Genomic DNA, 19423 nt, shown 5'->3' with positions numbered 1-19423 from the left:
GCTTTTGAGAAGCTCTCGACCAGAAGAAGGACCTTAATCCGTTCCCAAAATTATTTTTCCCACCTAAGAACTCGATGGTTTTGGTTGTTCACGTGTTTTGTTAAATTTTATGATGTATGTGTTTTGTTGCCAGTTCACCAGCGACGTTTCTAAAAATTTTATCGAAATTCACAAGAGTAATTGCATTAATGTTTCATGCGCACTTAATAATGTTTTACTATGTCGTGGTTGGAAATACTATTATAACACAGAAATGGTAAAATTATCATGACAACGTTTTTGAAATAAACACACAATTTTTTACCGTGTAGGAGCCTTCATCGTTGAGAGGAGGGTCTTAATATTAATACCACAGTCAAGGAATATTTAAATAAGGTAGTGTCGAGAGCCATATTGGATTTTTTTTGTGACGTCACAAAATCGAATGTATCGAAAATTTATATGCGAATGGCAGAAATTTCAAAGAAAAACATGTTTTAGAATGAAAATGAATTCCAATTTCATTTTGATTGTGTTGTAAGACCTCTATTTCACTATGTTATGAAATTTTCTGGTCCTTTAAAGATTGCATTATGTTTTATTTCTCGTTTTAACAATGAACGCAATGTCATCTTGAAGCTAAAACGTTCAAAAACGAAGATAAAATCTACTTTAAAAAGGTCTAGCTGATAGTTATTGAGTGTTCAACTGATTGTCATGATTTTTATCCAATCGGTTTACCATATTCAATTCTTATGTAGAACAATTAACATCAATTGATTATTGTTAACTCGATTTACTAAAACGCAAATAAATAATTGTGTTTTTAAAAAAAAGTTTGTTTTTTGATAACTTTTTTGTAATAAGGATCTTAAACTGCACTGACTTGATCATTTTCATGGAAGAATTAGAACTAATTTTATGGCTGTGTGGTGGCGGCTTATAGAATACTACCACTGGGATACTGGTCCACGTCGTAAAAGGCGACTTATCCAGTACTTCCCATATGCGTTAGTCATTCTTCAAATGCGACTATCACATTGGGAGGGGGGAACCTTGGCTTGGTTCCAAGCCAAGTTTCTTCAGGGAGGATTCACCAATTGTGCTTATTGCTATTAATGCGCATGCACAAGTTGTATTCTCCTAAATTTTGTAAACACCCGCTTCAAGGTGGTTCTGTGCCTGCGGGCCCCAAAGTGGGGGTAGGAGGGTGTATAATAATCCTATCTTAAGCAGAACGTTGTTAAGGTCTGCACTATAGCCAGGCACTGGTGCAAAGGGCCGTATTTTTCCTGGCAACTCGTGGGATTCAGATTATACACACGATTTTAAAATTTTCATCCTGTATGGGATACCCCGCTTCATGCGTCGATATGAAGGTGCAGAGGTTCTTGTGTGTGATGGAATTATGTGTGGAATTCTTTGATAGAAATGCTTTCTATTAAGGTTGCACAGATAAATCTGCAGCACAAAAGAACCGCTACACTTAACTTATGTCGTTTAATCCTTAATGGAACTGCATCAATCGCCTTGGTCCAAGAACCCTATTTCCGAAATGGAACTTTTTACTTAGGGAATTTGCTCAAACCAAACTTTACTGTGTTCAGTGTAATTGGAATGACTAATGCCCGAATAATGCCACGTGCATGTATATTGATAAACAATTCTTTAAATGCAACACTTATACCCAATCTAACAACAAGAGATATTTGCGTCGTTCAGGTTTCGTTGCCTGATAGAAAATACGTCTACTGTTCAGCATACTCACCATATGAACAATCATCCCCTACGGATGATTTAAAAAATGTCATTTCATTCTGTGAATCACAAAATATACCTCTTGTAATTGGCTGTGATGCCAATGCCCATCATTTTGTATGGGGTAGCTCAGATATCAATCTGAGAGGCTTAAATTTAATGGAATATTTAAGCAGCACTGATTTAGAAATTCTAAATGTAGGAAATAAACCAACTTTTGTTAGGTGTGACAGAGAAGAGGTGATTGACATCACACTTTGTTCTAGAACAATTTCTCAGGAAATTTCAAATTGGCATGTGCCTAACGAAGAATCGATTTCTGACCACAGGTTTATCTATTTTGAACACTCAGGTGAGTTTTTAGAAACAATTACATTCAGAAACCCAAGAACAACTAATTGGGACCTATATTTGGAGCATCTTGCTACTAAATTTCATGGATATACACCTGAAATTACTACTCCTTCTGAGTTAGATGAAGTGGTTGCAAAAACCACCGAAATTATTTTAAATTCTTATGAAGAAGCGTGTCCTTTACGAACGTTGAAATTCAACAAAAACAGTACACCATGGTGGAACTCAAATCTTAGTAAATTACGAAAAAACTGCAGACGCTCTTGGAACCGAAGGCGCACGGAAGGTTTTGATGCTTTCAAGTTGGCTCGCAGAGCTTACCGGAAAGCAACAAGAGCTGCCGAACGCTCAAGTTGGCAGAGCTACTGCACAAACATTTCAAGCTTGCACGAAGCAAGTAGGTTAAATAAAGTCTTAGCCAAATCAAAAGATTATCAGGTTTCATACCTTAAAACCCCTAGTGGTGATTATACATCAAACGACGAAGAAACATTAAGTTGTCTATTCAATACTCACTTTCCAGGATGTGTTGATCAAGATTCTTCGATAGAGCCTGAGTTCTTTTCTGGAAGTCTAGATTCCTTGCATTTTGCTCGGAAAATAGTTACTACAGAATCGATCAAATGGGCAATCGATGGTTTTGCTCAATACAAATCTCCTGGAAGTGACGGTTTATTTCCAGTTTTGCTTCAAAAAGGATTCGATCATTTCAAACACATATTAAGAATAATAATGATAAGCAGTTTTGCTCATGGATATATTCCTAAACTTTGGCGGCAGATAGCCGTGAAATTCATCCCTAAAGGGGGACGATCATCATACGACGAAGCCAAAAGCTTTCGTCCTATTAGTCTAAGTTCATTTCTATTAAAAGCACTTGAACGTTTAATTGATCATCATATCAGGCAAGAATGCCTTGTCCAACATCCGCTTAATGCGACACAACATGCATACCAAACAGGAAAATCAACATTAACTCTTCTGCACAACGTAGTACACAATATTGAAAATAGTTTTTCACAAAAAGAATCATGTCTAGGAGCATTTCTAGACATAGAAGGAGCATTTGATAATGTCTCGTTTACATCAATAATGGATGCGGCACTACTTCATGGAGTGCCTAGTGTTATAACTAACTGGATTAGCGCAATGTTAAGTAACAGGAATCTTCATTCGTCTTTAAGACAGGCTTCAATAACAAAAGTTAGCACACGTGGTTGCCCACAGGGAGGTGTACTATCACCTCTTTTGTGGAACCTAGTTGCAGACGGCTTGTTGAGAAAACTCAATGACCGTGGAATACCAACCTATGGATTCGCAGATGATTATCTTCTGCTGGTAAGAGGTTTGTGCATAAGCACAATATTTGATATAATGCAACAAGCTCTGCGCTCTGTTGAGCGATGGTGTTCTCATGTAGAACTGACAGTTAATCCTCTAAAAACTAATATTGTATTATTTACTAAAAAACGTATCACCCGCGGGGTGCGCCCTCTGCTGTTTTATGGTTCCGAAATCACCGTGTCTGATCAAGTTAAATATTTGGGTGTCATTCTTGACTCCAAATTAAACTGGTCAGATCACATCGAATTCAGAATCAAAAAAGCATGCATGGCCTTCGGACAATGCCGACGTGCAATCGGGAAAAACTGGGGACTCAAACCCAAACATATTCACTGGATTTACTCCACAATAGTAAGACCAATTCTGGCCTATGGGTGTCTAGTGTGGTGGCAGAAAGGAGAAGTTGCAACAGTTCGGACTAAACTAAATCACCTTCAAAGAATGTGTCTCTTAGGGATGTCCGGATCGTTCACTACAACTCCTACTGCAGCACTAGAAGCTCTGTTTTCAATCAAACCTCTACACTTGTTCCTAAAACAGGAAGCCTTCTCATGTGCTTTTCGTCTACAGGCAGTTGGTCTCTGGCTGTCAGGAAATATCGAAAGATCATCGAGTCATACAAATGTGTGGCCTGAATTCGTTAGATTAAACAAGTTTAATCTAGCGCCAAACGATTTAACACTCTCGAGTAGTTTTCCCTACATGGGGTTTAAAGTCAAATTTCCTTCTCCTCAAGAATGGTTATCAGGTTTCGTAGAGGACCAAATGTCCTCTCATATTGTATTCTATACTGACGGTTCATTATCAAACGGCCGTGCAGGTGCAGGAATTTACTGTCACGAGTTGAACATAGAATATGCTCAACCTCTAGGAAAATATTGTACAGTCTTTCAGGCTGAGCTATATGCTATTATGTATGGAGTGCAAATTGCACTTCAAAAGAAAATTATGTTCAGAACAATTTATTTCTGTTCAGATAGCCAAGCAGCTATCAAATCACTCAGTGCTTCCAGTTCTAGATCAAAACTGGTTATCGCATGCCGGAAAGCAATCGAAGAACTTGCTGAAGGCAATGGATTAAACCTTCTATGGGTACCCGGACATAAGGGAATTTTTGGAAACGAATGCGCCGACGAACTCGCTAGAGCTGGGTCGGAAAAGGAATTTTACGGACCAGAGCCGGCTGTCCCAATATCACCATGTTGGTTCAGAAACCAAATTCAAACTTGGTCCTCTAACCAGCATGAACGATACTGGGAAGAGTTGGACACTTGTCGTCAAACTAAATTATTTTTAGAAAAACCATCTCCAATCATATCAAGTTACTTATTAACTTTAAATAAATCTCATTGCAGCATCTTGATCAGAGCACTCTCCGGTCATTGTAAACTCAACTATCACATGCACAACATTCAGCGTGCTGAATCTCCAGTATGTGTTAGTTGTGAATCAGATGTGGAAGATCCCTTCCATCTTATATGTAACTGTCCCTCATTTGCCAGACTACGTTTTCGTACTCTGGGATCTTACGCTTTAAGCGAATCTGAGTTTAAGAAATTAAACTTAAAAAACATTCTATCATTCCTTACCGAATGTAGAAAAGAGCTTTAATGCTAATAATCCCTAGTGGAAAGGCTTTATGCCATCTTAAATAGATTGAATTTATTTCTTCCTTTTATAGGTTTTTCAGGTTTCTCAGGTAAATGATGAAATCTTGGATAAAAAAAAGGCTAGGTACAATTTTCCCGTATGTTTGGATAACGTGCCGCTATTAAGCCTACCCCCATTCTGATACCTGATACCTGAGAACTAATTTTAAAGTTTTGCAAATTTGAGTAGGGAAAATCCACCAATTTTTCGAACTTCGATGGTCTATTTCATACAAAAATTACTTGAAAATCCAACTTTTTTCGTACCAAGCTTGAAGAACAAGAATCCTTCTAGAATAACAGGTATTAAAAGTGGAACATTTCCAGCAAATTCTTCAAATTACCGAAAAAGACAAATTTCCTAGTAAATTAACAGATTTTTTGTGATTGTGACGTCGCAGTGTGTACTAATACTAAAGCAGGGCTGCCTCGACACTACCTTCTTTAAATATTCCTTGTACCACAGTATCATGGCTATGTCTCAGAAAGTTATTGTAAAGGGTGGAATGATCGAAAGTGTGTGAAAAAAAAATTAAATCCTTATTTTTGTAGGCACAGGTGTGGGTGGAGTGTACAACGATAGATATGCCTACTTTGTTTTCGGCGCACGCTTTACAGTTGGCAAAATGCGCAGTGTTTGGGAAAAGGTTGACCACGGAAATTCAAGGTGTAGCAGTTAAGAAATCGACTGTACGAAATCTAATGCAACATGTGAAAAGGAAGACCTCTGTAATGTTGAGTATGCAAAGATCACTCCCCCATCCCTGTATGTGTTTGTCGCCCACTTCTATCTTTTGCTTTTCTTTTGTCATGCAACGAATGCATATTGAGGCGAAGCCGCCATTCTTACAAGTGAACTCCAAGAGTTAAAATCGTTCTTTTCTTTTTTAAGTTAATAATAAAGTTTACACGTTAAACTCGTTATTAAACTCGGCCTTTTTAATTCCACTGCATGACCTCAGCCCAAGATGTAAGACTAGTCAGCAGGCGTCAGAAAGTTTCCCTAAAAAATCATAAGTGTCAGCTAGCTTACTGATTCAATAGACAAATACCTATTCGGAATTCACAACCTTCTAGCTCTAACACTTAGTATATAACCAATAAAACTACAACACCAATGAATGACTTTATTTTGTTCTACAAGATACGTTTCCTATTTGTCTAAATAAATTATTTACAATGCCATAACACATGATCAGTTTTCTATGTTAAGTTTCATCCAGTGGCGAAACTTGGCAATATCGGTGTATACGGCGTGCTTGGTCGTATCGCACTTCAGCGTGTCCCGGTCGAGCAATCCCTTCGAAACAACTCCCCGCAGGAAGAACTGATTGCCTCGTTTGATGACCATGCCACTTCCGGAATCGCCGCGGCACGGCACCGTTCCACGACCATCGGCGCAGAATATTTTGGCATTGTATGCGTAGGCACGGTCTAGATTTTGATTGCAGTCCTGCCGACTGACTATGAATGAATTGATGGAGGTTGGCGTTTTCGTTTGCCCATTTTCAGTCAACCCCCATCCAGCAGTTGTTCCCTCGAGGCCGACAACCTTGTCCAGATCACTTTCCTGATTCCAAACACACACCGGAATAATGTAGTCCGTAAATTTGAGCTCATTTTTCAGCCGCAGCAGAGCTACGTCCGCATCGTTCAGATCGTCGGATACGTAGCCGTCGTTCACCGTGATGCTTTGCAGGCTACTAAACACAACGTTAGGGTCCATAAAATCGTCCAGGTTGTGCATTCCGGGGATGGCGAGGATCCGTTCCGGTGGTAGAAAATCGTCCATTTGATCCATCACACAGTGCGCTGCTGTGATGAGGTACTTCTTGTTGATGATGGAGCTACCGCAAATGAATTTCGGATCATCCACGTCGTCCTGATCGAATAGCGGAGCCATCCACGGATAATGGCCTCGCTTGGCGTCCGTACCACCGATCGACATATGCTGCAGTCGGCTCAGCACTGGTAAACCGCAGGAGCTGCACAGAAGAATATTGAAAAAAAAAATTTGATCATTATTTTGTGTACCTACTGAAAAATCATAACATCACTGCTGAGTTTTATTCTAAACGTTGAAGACTCGATTTGTTCAATGATTCGGATTATTCGAACTGGCTCTTAAAGGCCGTTTATTTTTTTATCCACGAGGAAAGAATTGATGACATGTGATTGAAATGCTTTTTTATAAAATTCTCCTCTCTCATTTTCAATTTCAATATTCATGTCTTTCACATTTCTTCTAACTTTCAATTTGACAAGAATTTTCTTAGTTACATATGTTCATTTAATTTCCACCGATAAGGTCGATAAATTAAATAAACAAACAAAATCACGGTGGTTAAACTCTTCATACATAAAAATAAATGTGAAGATGAAAAGATTAATTTTTAACATTTGAAAAAGTTTTTCTAAAAAAAAAGGTCTTACCAAAAAAAAATTAAGAGACAGCATTTTGGTGTCTACGTTTCAATAATTGATTTAGTATATTTTTTGGTGCGTTGAACTCAAATCTTCAACTAGATTTTGTTTATCACCTCTCGTTTTGGTGATATGGAGTTTAAAGCTTTAAAATAAATCAGTTGAGTGAAATCAATCATATTGATAACTGATGAACTTACAAGTGCTTACAAGTTAACATGAAAAAATGGATTCTGAATTTGTTTATCATACTATTCTGTTAATGAAGAATACTTTCATGTTGATGAATGATCTAAAAATGTCTAGAGTTTTAAATAATTCGGAAAAAACAAGTATTTCTGACATTATTAAAGAAACTTTTTAAAAACAAAGATTTTAATTCATTTAACAAATATCCTGAAAACTGAAAAACGATTAGGTTTCTACTTTGAGAAATATCTTAAATTCAATGTAGTCATTACTTCTTTGAACATTCGTTAAAAGTCTATTATTTTATAGAATTGGAAACAGTAAACAAATAGAAAACTTCAATTTTTTTTTTCACAGAAGTCAAAATAACTTCTGTTGTGGTATGAGCCTACTTGGTGGAATGATTCAACTGAATCAAAGCAATCGAAAGATTCCTTTTAATTCAACCACGGTAAAATAACTTGCGTTCTTGGGAAAGAAATTCTGAACCCTTATTTCGAATTTTAATTGCAATGTTTAAAAGTTTTGTCAGAAAAGAGCAGAGTTAACTTAAATAATTTTTAACCTATTTGAAAATAATTTAAGGCACCAATATAAATCAAACTTAGCTCTTAAATTCTATTCATCCAAAAAATGTGGAGTTGAACATTTAGATAAAAATATAGGCTGAAATTGGGTTCTTGAAATATTCTATTTCAGCATAAAATTTGTAATGATTCAAACGATTTTTTTTATCTAAGTGATTAATCATCTAATTAATTGATGAACTTGATTAGATACACTTCTTCAAAATTTAAAAAAAAAAAAACAATATTACACGATCATGATGCACACTGCTTCTCTTCCCATCAAATTTCATTTAACTGAACTAGAGGTTTGTATTTTAAAAATTTGAAATAAGAGAAGTTTTTCAAACTTTCTCTAAATACTTATTTTGATATTCGTTTAAACAGTTTATACATCCTATTGTAAAACAATCTGCGAATCTTTAATGTTCACTGCGAACAATTGTAGATAAAAAGATAATTTTCATCATTTTTATATTGAGCAGTTCAAAAGTTATCAATTTAAGAACTCTTCGAAGAATCTTTCGATATAAATGTAATTTTACAAATAAAAATTTTTTTATAGAAAAAATGTGAAAAAAATCTAAAGTTATCTACAATATTTTTCTTGAGTATCTATATATCACCGCAAAACTCCCACCAGAGTTTTAGTGATTCTCATTATGCAACAATACCTTTGGAAATCCAAACATTTATTTGAGAAAGTGTTAACAATAGCTATGAATTTTAAACTGAATATTTTATTATTTTTCTGAAATATATTGCTGAACTGTGATTCGAAAAAAAAATATTAATATAAACCTTTGTTGCTTCAATTTCTAAATATAAATTTTATTCTAAATCAAAATCATTAAAATAAAATTCTTAGGTATGCTGCTTTCTTAATTTTTTTTGGTTTCTCTTAAATTTTAAGCTCTCTTAAATTTTAAAATTTATTGGAACTGAATCGAAAGAAATAGTTACAAATTTGAAACGAATGATTTAGTAAAAAAAGTAAAAAATTGTAGTCTTGCTTCATGCACTCAATATTTTAAAACTTATTGTATAATTTAAAATTAAAAAAAAAAATGAATAAAGGGTTCATTTCTTGTAGCTTATACTATATTTCATGACAAGTTCTAATCAATTGCAATTGAAATAACGAAACTTTCAGATTTAGGTTGGATTTATAACTTCAATCAGGCTGAATCAAATATCAATTTCTTCTTTTGTCACCCCCCCCTCGAAATTTCCAAAAAACCCGAAGGGGGGAAAAATAAAGTTTGAAGTAATTTATGTAAATTACGATAAAAAATCTAATATCTGAAAGATTACATGACCAAAAAACAAATTTTAGAAGATGAGAGTTATTTCATCATTTGTTTTCTTGATGTAATTGAATTATTCGATAAAAAATTACTTGATTCATAGGTTTTTTGCAACGATATAGTATGCAATTTTGGTTGCATACAACCTTCCGTGCAATGTATTTCAATTAATTTGTTTTTCGCATTATTTTTTATACAAAATTAAGACTCGTTTGAATGCTGATTTAGCTTTTTTCAAAATTTCTGTTTTATAAACTTTTTTCACTCTTGAAGTTTTATTAAGTTAAGATAAAATTGTGTTCAAAACTTTTTTTCAAAGGCTGAAAAGAACTGGCATAGCTTTTCTTCTAAATCCGAATCTTATTTTGGGAAGAAAAACAATCAATTTCTCAAAAATTCAAAACTTAACACATTGCGGACTTAATTTAATTATGAAATTTATAAAAATTGGTCCAGTAAGTTCCTTGAATATAGAATGCCGAGTGATGATGTTTCCTGGCTAAGATTTCTTCACGGTCCTGTGTTAAGATCATACAGAAGGGGAAGGGGGGGGGGGTAGTTTTGTGAGAAATTTCTTACAAGGGGAGGAGGGGGAAGGGGGTCTGGAAATGCTTGGGTAATAAATTGATGGCCCCCTAAGTAGATGATAAAACATTTGACCATCAAAAAGCCAAAGAAATGTCAGGAAATGTGTGTTCATAATTACCCCATAGGACGAAATCTATGGGGTAAATATGAACACTCATCTGTGAATCAGTGCGAATAATTTTTTTCAAAATTTCTTCAAAATCTAGACAGAGCATCATAAACTGGATGTAAAACATGTGATAACAAGATTCCAGCTGGATTTCCTATGATCAGATATTCAAAACAATAAACATTGTCCGAAACGATTTCCGTTTCACGAGGTAATGCTTTTTTAAAACATCTGAAATGATATCATTAGGATTTCAAAATAGATCGGAAACAGCTTAAAGCTATCAATCGGATGTTAAACTACCACTTTTGGAACTTTTTGTGTTCATTCATCCCCCACACCAGCGCCGCGTATGGCACTTGTTCGGAATTACCCCGTGTTCATAATTACCCCACTTGACCCTACCTATGCTAAAAACGACGTTCAGATTCTTCAAAGATCTTCTCAACAGATTTTTGTTATCTCAGCCCCACTGATTACGAAAATTATTTTTTGGAAACATCTTCCTGCATAAAGCGTTATACATTCGCAGATTGAAATTGAATGTACTGAATATTTTCATATTATTCAAAAAACCTGAATTTAATAGAATAAATTCACCAGTTTTAATTTGGTATTCGTTGCATTAAATAATTCTCTCTTTAATTTTTAATTGTCTCGGTTGATTGGACTGGTTGAATGTTTTGAAATTATTTTGGCTCCGGTTCATAAGACGCTCAGGCTGGCGGAGCACAGTTTTCAAAAGATATACCGTCAAACGGCGGAGAATCAAGCAACAACGGGGTTAAATGCAACATTTGTATAACCCAGCACTGATATAACTTTTAATTTTATAAAACGTAATCGAGTTATCTTTTAACGAATACAAAATGATGATGACATAGTTTCTCACATCTTAAGCTAGTATTTTAAGGTTTTCATTTTTATTCTAAATTTTCAAAAACCATCAATTTATGCACAAATTTTAATATTTTTCGATGCTTAAGGATTGGCTTAATGATATAACTCTAACAAACTTTTAACTGGTTTACTATTCAAACACTGTTGGTGTAAAAATATTTTTAGAACAATCACCTAATTTTTTTCAATAAATATTTTTATAATTCAGTTACCTGCCTGGGGTAAGAACTAACAAAATGCAAATCAAAGAGAAACCTTGTAAATCTCGTTTCCATATGCTGGAATATGATTGTTTTGCAAATCGCATTTGTGAACTTTGAAATTTCATTCATGTCAACATTTATTTTTACGTTTTCAACTAGTAGAAATTTTAGAAGTATTTTTTACCCCTAAATGTATGCAATAACCTTATGTTCAGAAAAAATTTGAAATTAGTTTCAACAGTATCAATGCAATTGATGTTTTTGTGCGTAATGGCTTTTATGGCATTAACAATTTATCAAAAACTATATAGGGTGATTTGCCAATCGTTGTCCTCTACCCCATCGTTGCACAGGATGACTTAAATTGTCAATATTTCAGCCGTCTTTCAAATTTTACCCAAAAATAATACTGAATCATGATTATTGGAATGTTTACTTATAAAATGAGGCTTTTTACGATATTTTCTGCTGAAAATTAGGCAAATAAAGGCAGTTTTACTTTTTCTTGTTTTTTTCGCGGGGTTTTTGTGCAAATTGTTAACCAAAACCTTAAGATTCCTTCAATGGCAAATAAGGTTTTACGTCAGAACAAAACTTTTTTCGTATCGGTTTTCTTTATGAATCGTTTGTTGGACTATTTTAAAGCCATGATTTAAAAAAAAAAAATCACGATCCCTATAGAAATAGAGAAAATATCGGATTGTGCAACAATTGGTCCGCTCAATCTTCTCTTGTCCAATTATTGTACATCACTTCATTCTCTAGCTGGCTGCATAACTAATACCTACGCTTGCAATAATTGACTTCTTACATGCTTCTGATAAAATTCGTATTAGATCCATTTAAAAGGTAACACTTCAAAGGGGGGGGGGGGGGGGGGGGGTTTTGTTGGAGGTAACGTGAATAGCTTGTTACTATTTGTTGATTTTGGTTATAAAATCTCATACGGATGCGTAACGTAGGTAGGAAGGGGATCGAAAATGTTCAAGGATTGCGTTACGTAATACAGCCCCTTAATATAGGCTTGCCAGATGCTTTTAAAAAAAAGCGGGACATTTTGAGAAAAAAAAGCGGGACACAGCCGAAAAAAGCGGGACATTATAAAAATTCGTTTGATAAAATCAAGAAATGTATGTTCACATGAACGTAAGTATGGTTTTTTTGTGCGGTTCCTTTTTTTTGAGTATAAAATTCTACTAATCGGTAATTGGATCATAGTTCAGTTGATACAACATCTGCATTCCGAGTCTATGCTTTCAAATCCAGGAAAAAAACATCCAATAAAGTTGACGCTTTTAATACCCTTCCGTTGGGAAAAAAGTGCGAATGACACAAAGATGTTGAAACAACATTGATTGAAACCAAAATTAAACCAATGATAAAAAAATTATCAGAATTATAAAGGGTGTTTTCGTTTTTTAAATGTCAAGATATTTTCTTGATTCTTACCATACTTGCGATTGAATGTCATGACTAAACAAATGCTTGAATAAGGCTCCCATTCAGCTTACATTTTTAACTAATAAATCAATTTTGTTTGAAACATATTTAATTTTTATGTACAATGTAGGTATTCACTGATTTTTTATGGAATGTTCTTAAGCTTGAAATTTATGGTTTGCAAAAAGAGTTTCAATTTATTAATTAGTTTAATTTTTGTTCACTGAAAAGATTCAGGGATTTTGAGAAAATTTCAAAATTATGAAAATCAAATAAACCATTCAAGTGTGAAATCAGTGTGTCATTATGTAGTCGTTAATCTACCACTAGCGTTTCCCAAAATAAGATCTTTTTTGTATCATTTTTTTTAAATACTGAAAAGCTATAAGTTTCGTCAAGTTGCAAAAAGTGTTTATTTTTTCAGCACTCGAGTTTTGCAACGAGTTGCAGAAACAATTTCATGCAAATTCGAAAATGTTCCTTAAAAATTCTTTTATTAACCAACAAGAAGCGCATCTCAACAAATAACAATATGTGGTCGACCATGCCAACGATTGAAAATAGGTCATGGAGTGTACTTTTCGACACTGAATTCAGTGCTGAAATGTAGCATTTCAATACTGTTTTCAGTGTTCAAATTTTCCCTTTTCAACACTGAATTGTATAAACGTTATTCTGAATGGAGGTAATGCTTTTTAACACTGATTTCTACCAGTTTCAAAAATAGGAAAATAGTATGACGTGTCGTGTCACAATGTGACATTGTCACATACTTAAATAGAGCATGAAAAAGAAAAAATGTATAACAAATAAATAAAAAACAGTTTTGCTTACAACTTTAAATGCAATGTCTTGTTTGATAGATTGAAATCTGATATTGATAAGAATAGCATAAAAAAAACATTTCCAAAGAAGTAAGGAATCAAAGAAAAAGCAAGCATCTTATTTGTTTGATGTGCAGTTTTGATAAAGCAATTAAAAAACCGTAGGCAAACTTGTTTTTGTATTTCAAAACTTTGTTGAAAAAAGCGGGACATTTCGAGTAAAAAGCGGGACGGCGGGACATTTACCAAAAAAGCGGGACATGTCCCGCTTTTGCGGGACGGATGGCAACCCTACCTTAATATGACATGTTTTCTTTTTCTGCTAAATAAGTTGAAAACTACGTTTAAGAAGTGATTTTAGTGATTTCCGTGCTCTGCTCAACCGTTTTTCCCTCAGAATTTTCATATTATTTTCATAACATTTACAATAACTTAACTTTACTAAAAGACACTTTCAATACGATTTAAAAAAAACCAATGATATTTTACAAATTCTTTTATTTTAAAATTAATCATGACGAATATTTCTTCATAGTTCAAAAACTATATTTTGCTTATCGTAAAATCTTCAATTGGAAGTATTGAGTTTATTAAATTACATGAAAAATTTAAAAGTAGCCTCAAAGCAATTAAACTGCCTTGGTTTTGAGGGACCACTTTTACATCAGATTTATTTTGAAGCTCTTCGTCTCTACCGTTAACTCAAAATTTCATGCAAATAATTTAAAGATTGTTCTGCATAACCAATTTTTCTCACAATTTGAGACTGTCTGCTGCATCTACAGATTGGAAGATCTGAAATACCTTTTCATCTCATGGAATGTTTTCTTTGAAGTTTAAATCTGTCATCGGGATAGACTCACTACTCAAAAACACAGTCATAACTTCGAGAAACTGAATTTGATCAAAACTGTTTTTCAGCTGAAATGTTATTGGGAAACATTTCAATGTGATGTACATCTTATATATAAAAATGAAGGCGTTTTCTTTGTAACACCATCACGTATAAACGGTCGGTCGGAATGAAGTAAAAGTTTTTCGGATCAGAGATGGTTTGTAAAATAGTTTTAACAATCTCACTTTTTACGGAAGGGGGGTCCCCATACAAAATTATCTCTTCTTCACATCTCTCTTGGAGGCGTTTTCTTTGTAACGCCACCATGTATAAACGGTCGGCCGGAATGAAGTGAATTTTGGTATCCGGGGCTTTTTAGGGTCAGCGATGGTTGGTATAATAGTTTCAAGAATCTCACTTTTTATGGCAGGGGACAAAATAAAATCAATTTTAAGTGGGACAGAAGACATAAAATTTTGTTACGATTTCATAAAAACCGATTCGCGAGCACGATGAAGTTAAGGACGTGTAAATGAAAATAAAATATTTATTACGTTGGTTTATTTCAAGGTGAAACGAAGTTTTTCCGGGTCAGTTAGTGTTTTATGAAGATTGATGAAATGCTACAGGAGTTACATTCATTACAAATTATCCCATTTTCGCGTTATAAATATTTTAAATATTTTAAATAAATATTTTAATCAAATAATTTTTTCTTATACAAAACTGCAAACTCTTAGTCATAAATCAGTCGAATGGTTTGAAGCTTTGGGCGTTGCTGAGAGCATTTCTAAGCTTTAAATTGATATTCAGTATGTTGAAATAAATCTACTTCTTAGTGAGATAAAAAGCAATTATTAAAAAAAATACATCTTCTTCATGAGGGTAAAGGGGGGCAAAATAGATCTTGTCCTTTTATCCTTTCATCAACAAATAGTCCCTTTAAAATATATTACGCGTTCAAAACCTTTTAGTTCGTTTTATGGAATGATTTAAAATTTCATGGTGCAAGAACATATAAAGAAATAGCTAATTACTGGGCAAACAAGGTCAAATAACACTCTACTCAGATAGGTACGGTCTAGTCTGACGGCAGATTTGAGTTTTTGAGAAAATTTCACGTAAGATGGTACTATTCCGGGCTCTGAAACTCTTGGCTTCGATTTTTTTTTTCGGGATTATGGGTCTAAATTTCCCCAGTGGGCATCGGACGGTTCTTATGGACGACCTTCTTCAAAAGGGGCCATCTCCAAATTGGATTGCATTTGAACTAGAAGTTCTCATAAATAGCTTTCGTTTCAAATATCAGCTACTTAGACTACATGGTGGCTGAGCCTTTGAAAGCCTTTTAAGATGTGCAACCATTGGAAAAAATCGGACAACATTAGGAACGACATCAGATTTGCCTGTGCAACTATTGGACAAAAACAGCATGTTTTAACTGATTTTTTAAATTTCGATGTCACTATTTTCGAGCATTTCAACTTTTGGATCTTGTTGACCAAACCTGTATGAGTACCTTTGACAAAAAAAATGAACGAATTCTATTTATAGGACCGAAATATTGCATAGAAACCAAAATCATGTGCTTAGCTATTCAACGATTGGCAAATCACCCTATTTACAAACGTGTTCATAAGATTTTTAATTAAAATCAAAGTTTGTTGCAAGTTACCCCGTTTTCTAATTATTTATAATGAAAACCGCATGTTTTTAAAACATTGAAAATAACCGAAGAAACCAATAATTTTTCTGACTACGTTGGTTTGATGTCCCGCTAACCTTAAAACTTTTGAGGCATGAAGGGTATGATTATCTGTGGACGTGAGTTTTTTAGAAGCCATTGAAGTTGAAAATTTTTGCAAATCGCTCCAGTTGACGGTAGCTAAGATTTTTTTCTACAAACATGTCAGCCACATTTATCAGCGTCAAATCGCCTTCAGCGAATTTTATTTTATAGTCCGTAAAAACTCCCTTGTCAACTGGCAGCGTAAATGGGACGAGGATGAGTTGGGTCGGTGGCTCCACTCGATTGTCCCAAAGGTAAGCCTCAAACCCTGGTTCAATAGGTTTGACTTGAGTCGGGATTTTATCCGAACGTTTTCTCGTCTCATGTCCAAATATTGTTCCTTAAACGCGTTACTATATCGTGTGAATCTTACTAGCAGAAAATTGTGTCATTGCGGCCAAGGTTACCACGATATCGAGTGAGGACCACCTTATCGCCAGAACAGATTTAATTGACTCCCTTCGGGCCCGAGGGAAACCATCTAACGTTCCTGTGAGGGATGTGTTTGCTGCAGTTTACCTAGACTACATGTTTAAGTTATACTCTTTCCTTAAAGCTATTGATCTTCGTGTATAATTTTCTTCTATTTCCTTTTTTTGTTTCCTCAACTATGTTAGTTTAAAGTTATGTATTGTAAATACAATAACGAGAGCCGTTTCAAATAAATGAATTAATAAAAAAACATGTCTGCCACATAAAGTTATATGAAATTGCATAATTTTGCTTCGAGTTCAACAATAAGAAAACTTTTTTCTCTAGATTTAAATACAGACTTAAGGCTCGTCCACACTATGAAACAGTTTATCTTGAGAAAGTCTCAATGTCTCCCATTTTATTCAGAAGACACTGAAACCGTCTCATGCTTCCAACAACAGCAAAGTTCATTTCACAACGAAAATCGTAGTTCAGGTTGTCTGTTTAGAGATATTGTTTATGTTTAGCTACTTACTATTGTTTGACGACAGCTCTAGTCGGTTTCGCTGTTGTTGATGTTGTCGTCGTCGGCGTTGTAGTAGTTGTTGTTCCTTTTGTAGGCCTGAGGTTTGGTACGGTCGTACGAACCCTTGAGGTTGGGCGAACAGGACGGGGAACACTTAAAAATGAATCAATGTATTAAAAACACTGCGTGTAAATTTGATCCACTTAAAGCAAACTTAGAGATGTTACGCTGAAATTGCATGACTGAGACTCAATTACCTGGTGGTACTTCGGGGTGTTGGTCTTACGTTCCGGAAGGAGTCCTCGTCAGTTTCTTCTTCACTAATCTCAATCAGCGGTCCAGAACTGATTGTTCTTGTAACATTGTACGAACTCGAGTAGACGCCACCGAATCCATCGTCAGTCCACCTGCTGCTTTCGCTAAATCTCTGTACACTGTGCCCTTCTACTCCATTTACGATGCCAGTGTTCGAGATCGAATGGCTTACACCTGGGGGAACCCAGATATTCAGAGTGTAAAACAAATTAGAGGTGGTCACGTAAGATCCCTTAGCAGGGGAGCCACGACAAATTTGTAACCCATTGACGCTGACACTCAACAGATAGGGCAGCGGATTTTGGCTCGGAAAATTTATCATAAATTCTGCATCATATCCTTCGGCAATGTGCGTCATTATTTCGGTCATCGGACGCATCGGCTGCAAGTTGCCGGAGCGGGAACCCTGCGGAAAAACGTACGAACGAATTATTTTACAACTCTTATCTTCACCGGTACATTTGATCGGTGACTTGGTTGTCGAGTAAGTTGCCTTCGGTTTTCCGGAATCGATAACTCTCATACTACGCGCGCGATACTGCGCAATCTTCAATCGGTATTAACCTTTTCAAAACATAAAAAAGACCTAAAAGGGATGAATCATCCTTAAGGATGAAAATCGTGGAAAAAAAATAAAACGACCTAAAGTTGTGAAAAATATCGGAAAAATGAAGAGAGCCTGGCAATGGCTTATTACACTGAAAACACTTAAGTCTGAAGTCTAGCAGCATATTATGGTTGAGGTTAACACCAAAGTTCGAACATTCGGTTGATTGGATGGCATGAAATAAGTGAATGATGCCAAGATAAGCTCTCTTTTGTTTGTCATTACATTTTGAAGATTTGGTGGCAATCGGATGAAAACTGTGAATTCTGCATATGCAGATTTGAAGTGAAATTCTTCTACACATTTACTTGCGACTATCAAATCGTGTTCGACGCCTCATCAGCGCTGGTTTTATTCAAATGTAAAAAAAATACTACATTTTTCCTCACATTGAGCTGATAAGATGTGAGACATCTCTACGATGACGCGCCGATGTAGAATGATTACATATTCCAAAAACAGGAATTCCCTGGTTGTTTTGTTGTGATGAATGATCGTTTTCATTTGTTCAGTTTTTGCAGCTTATGCTCATTTTTTCGAATTCTTTATCATAGCTTTTAGAATAAGATGGGTTATAAACAATACTATGATTGAAAATTATTTTCAGTGCTTTTCATCTTTTATGCATCAAAAACTGACTGTCGGAAAACTGCGTTGAAGTAGGCTTTGACGCATAATGCTATTTGTTGACATTCTTTATAAGTTTTAAGAAACTTAATTTTTTATGGTTGTGTGTATGTATTAGACTCTCACTTGCTACTTATAATGAGCTTATTTTCTACTTACCAGGTTTGCTGCTGTTGATAGTTGAACCGCCAATTGCGCCGTCGAGCCAGCAGTCCGCAGGTTGGGAATCGTAAGATAGCCATAGTATTGTCCGGTGGGATGTTGCTCATAGGTGAATATTTTGGGACAGGGTGACCCAGCGATCACACCGAGAACAGCCGCCAGAACGGAAGCAATCTTCAAGCCGACGTACATTTTGTTAACTGGGAGCAGAAACCCCATCGGGACGATTGCGCGATTCAAACTGATTACATGTGCCCCTCTGAGCTGAAAGGATGCTGCTTCGAAGTTTACGTGCTTATCAATTTATTGCATGTTTTGGCATTCTCGAAGTCCAATTGGAATTTTTGCACATTGGATCATACCATGGGCCAATCAAAATCCTGGAAAAAATATTTTTTTATAAACGGAAATAAGAAGAATGTACCTTCTGATCGAGTATAACGTCTATTTCACATAGAATCTGGCCTTTTCATTTACTGCAGCGCCCCAAGTTGTCACATCGCGAATCTATTGA

At 35.2% G+C, this 19423-nt stretch overlaps 1 protein-coding gene across 1 annotated transcript; it reads right to left on the bottom strand.

Moving 5' to 3' along the window:
- Positions 1 to 6178: 6178 nt before the first annotated feature.
- LOC129755206 (melanization protease 1-like) lies at positions 6179 to 19179 on the bottom strand. The gene is made up of 4 exons (XM_055751582.1): positions 18907 to 19179; positions 17456 to 17919; positions 17208 to 17351; positions 6179 to 7069 (listed from the first exon to the last, which is right to left on the bottom strand). Exons 1-4 carry the CDS (start codon positions 19126 to 19128, stop codon positions 6280 to 6282), a joined length of 1620 nt encoding a protein of 539 aa, XP_055607557.1. The 5' UTR covers positions 19129 to 19179; the 3' UTR covers positions 6179 to 6279.
- Positions 19180 to 19423: the final 244 nt, after the last annotated feature.

The sequence above is a fragment of the Uranotaenia lowii genome, chromosome 3, assembly GCF_029784155.1.
Source record: "Uranotaenia lowii strain MFRU-FL chromosome 3, ASM2978415v1, whole genome shotgun sequence".
Taxonomy (NCBI): Eukaryota; Metazoa; Arthropoda; class Insecta; order Diptera; family Culicidae; genus Uranotaenia; species Uranotaenia lowii.
This window is presented reverse-complemented; position numbering and strand designations above follow the sequence as displayed.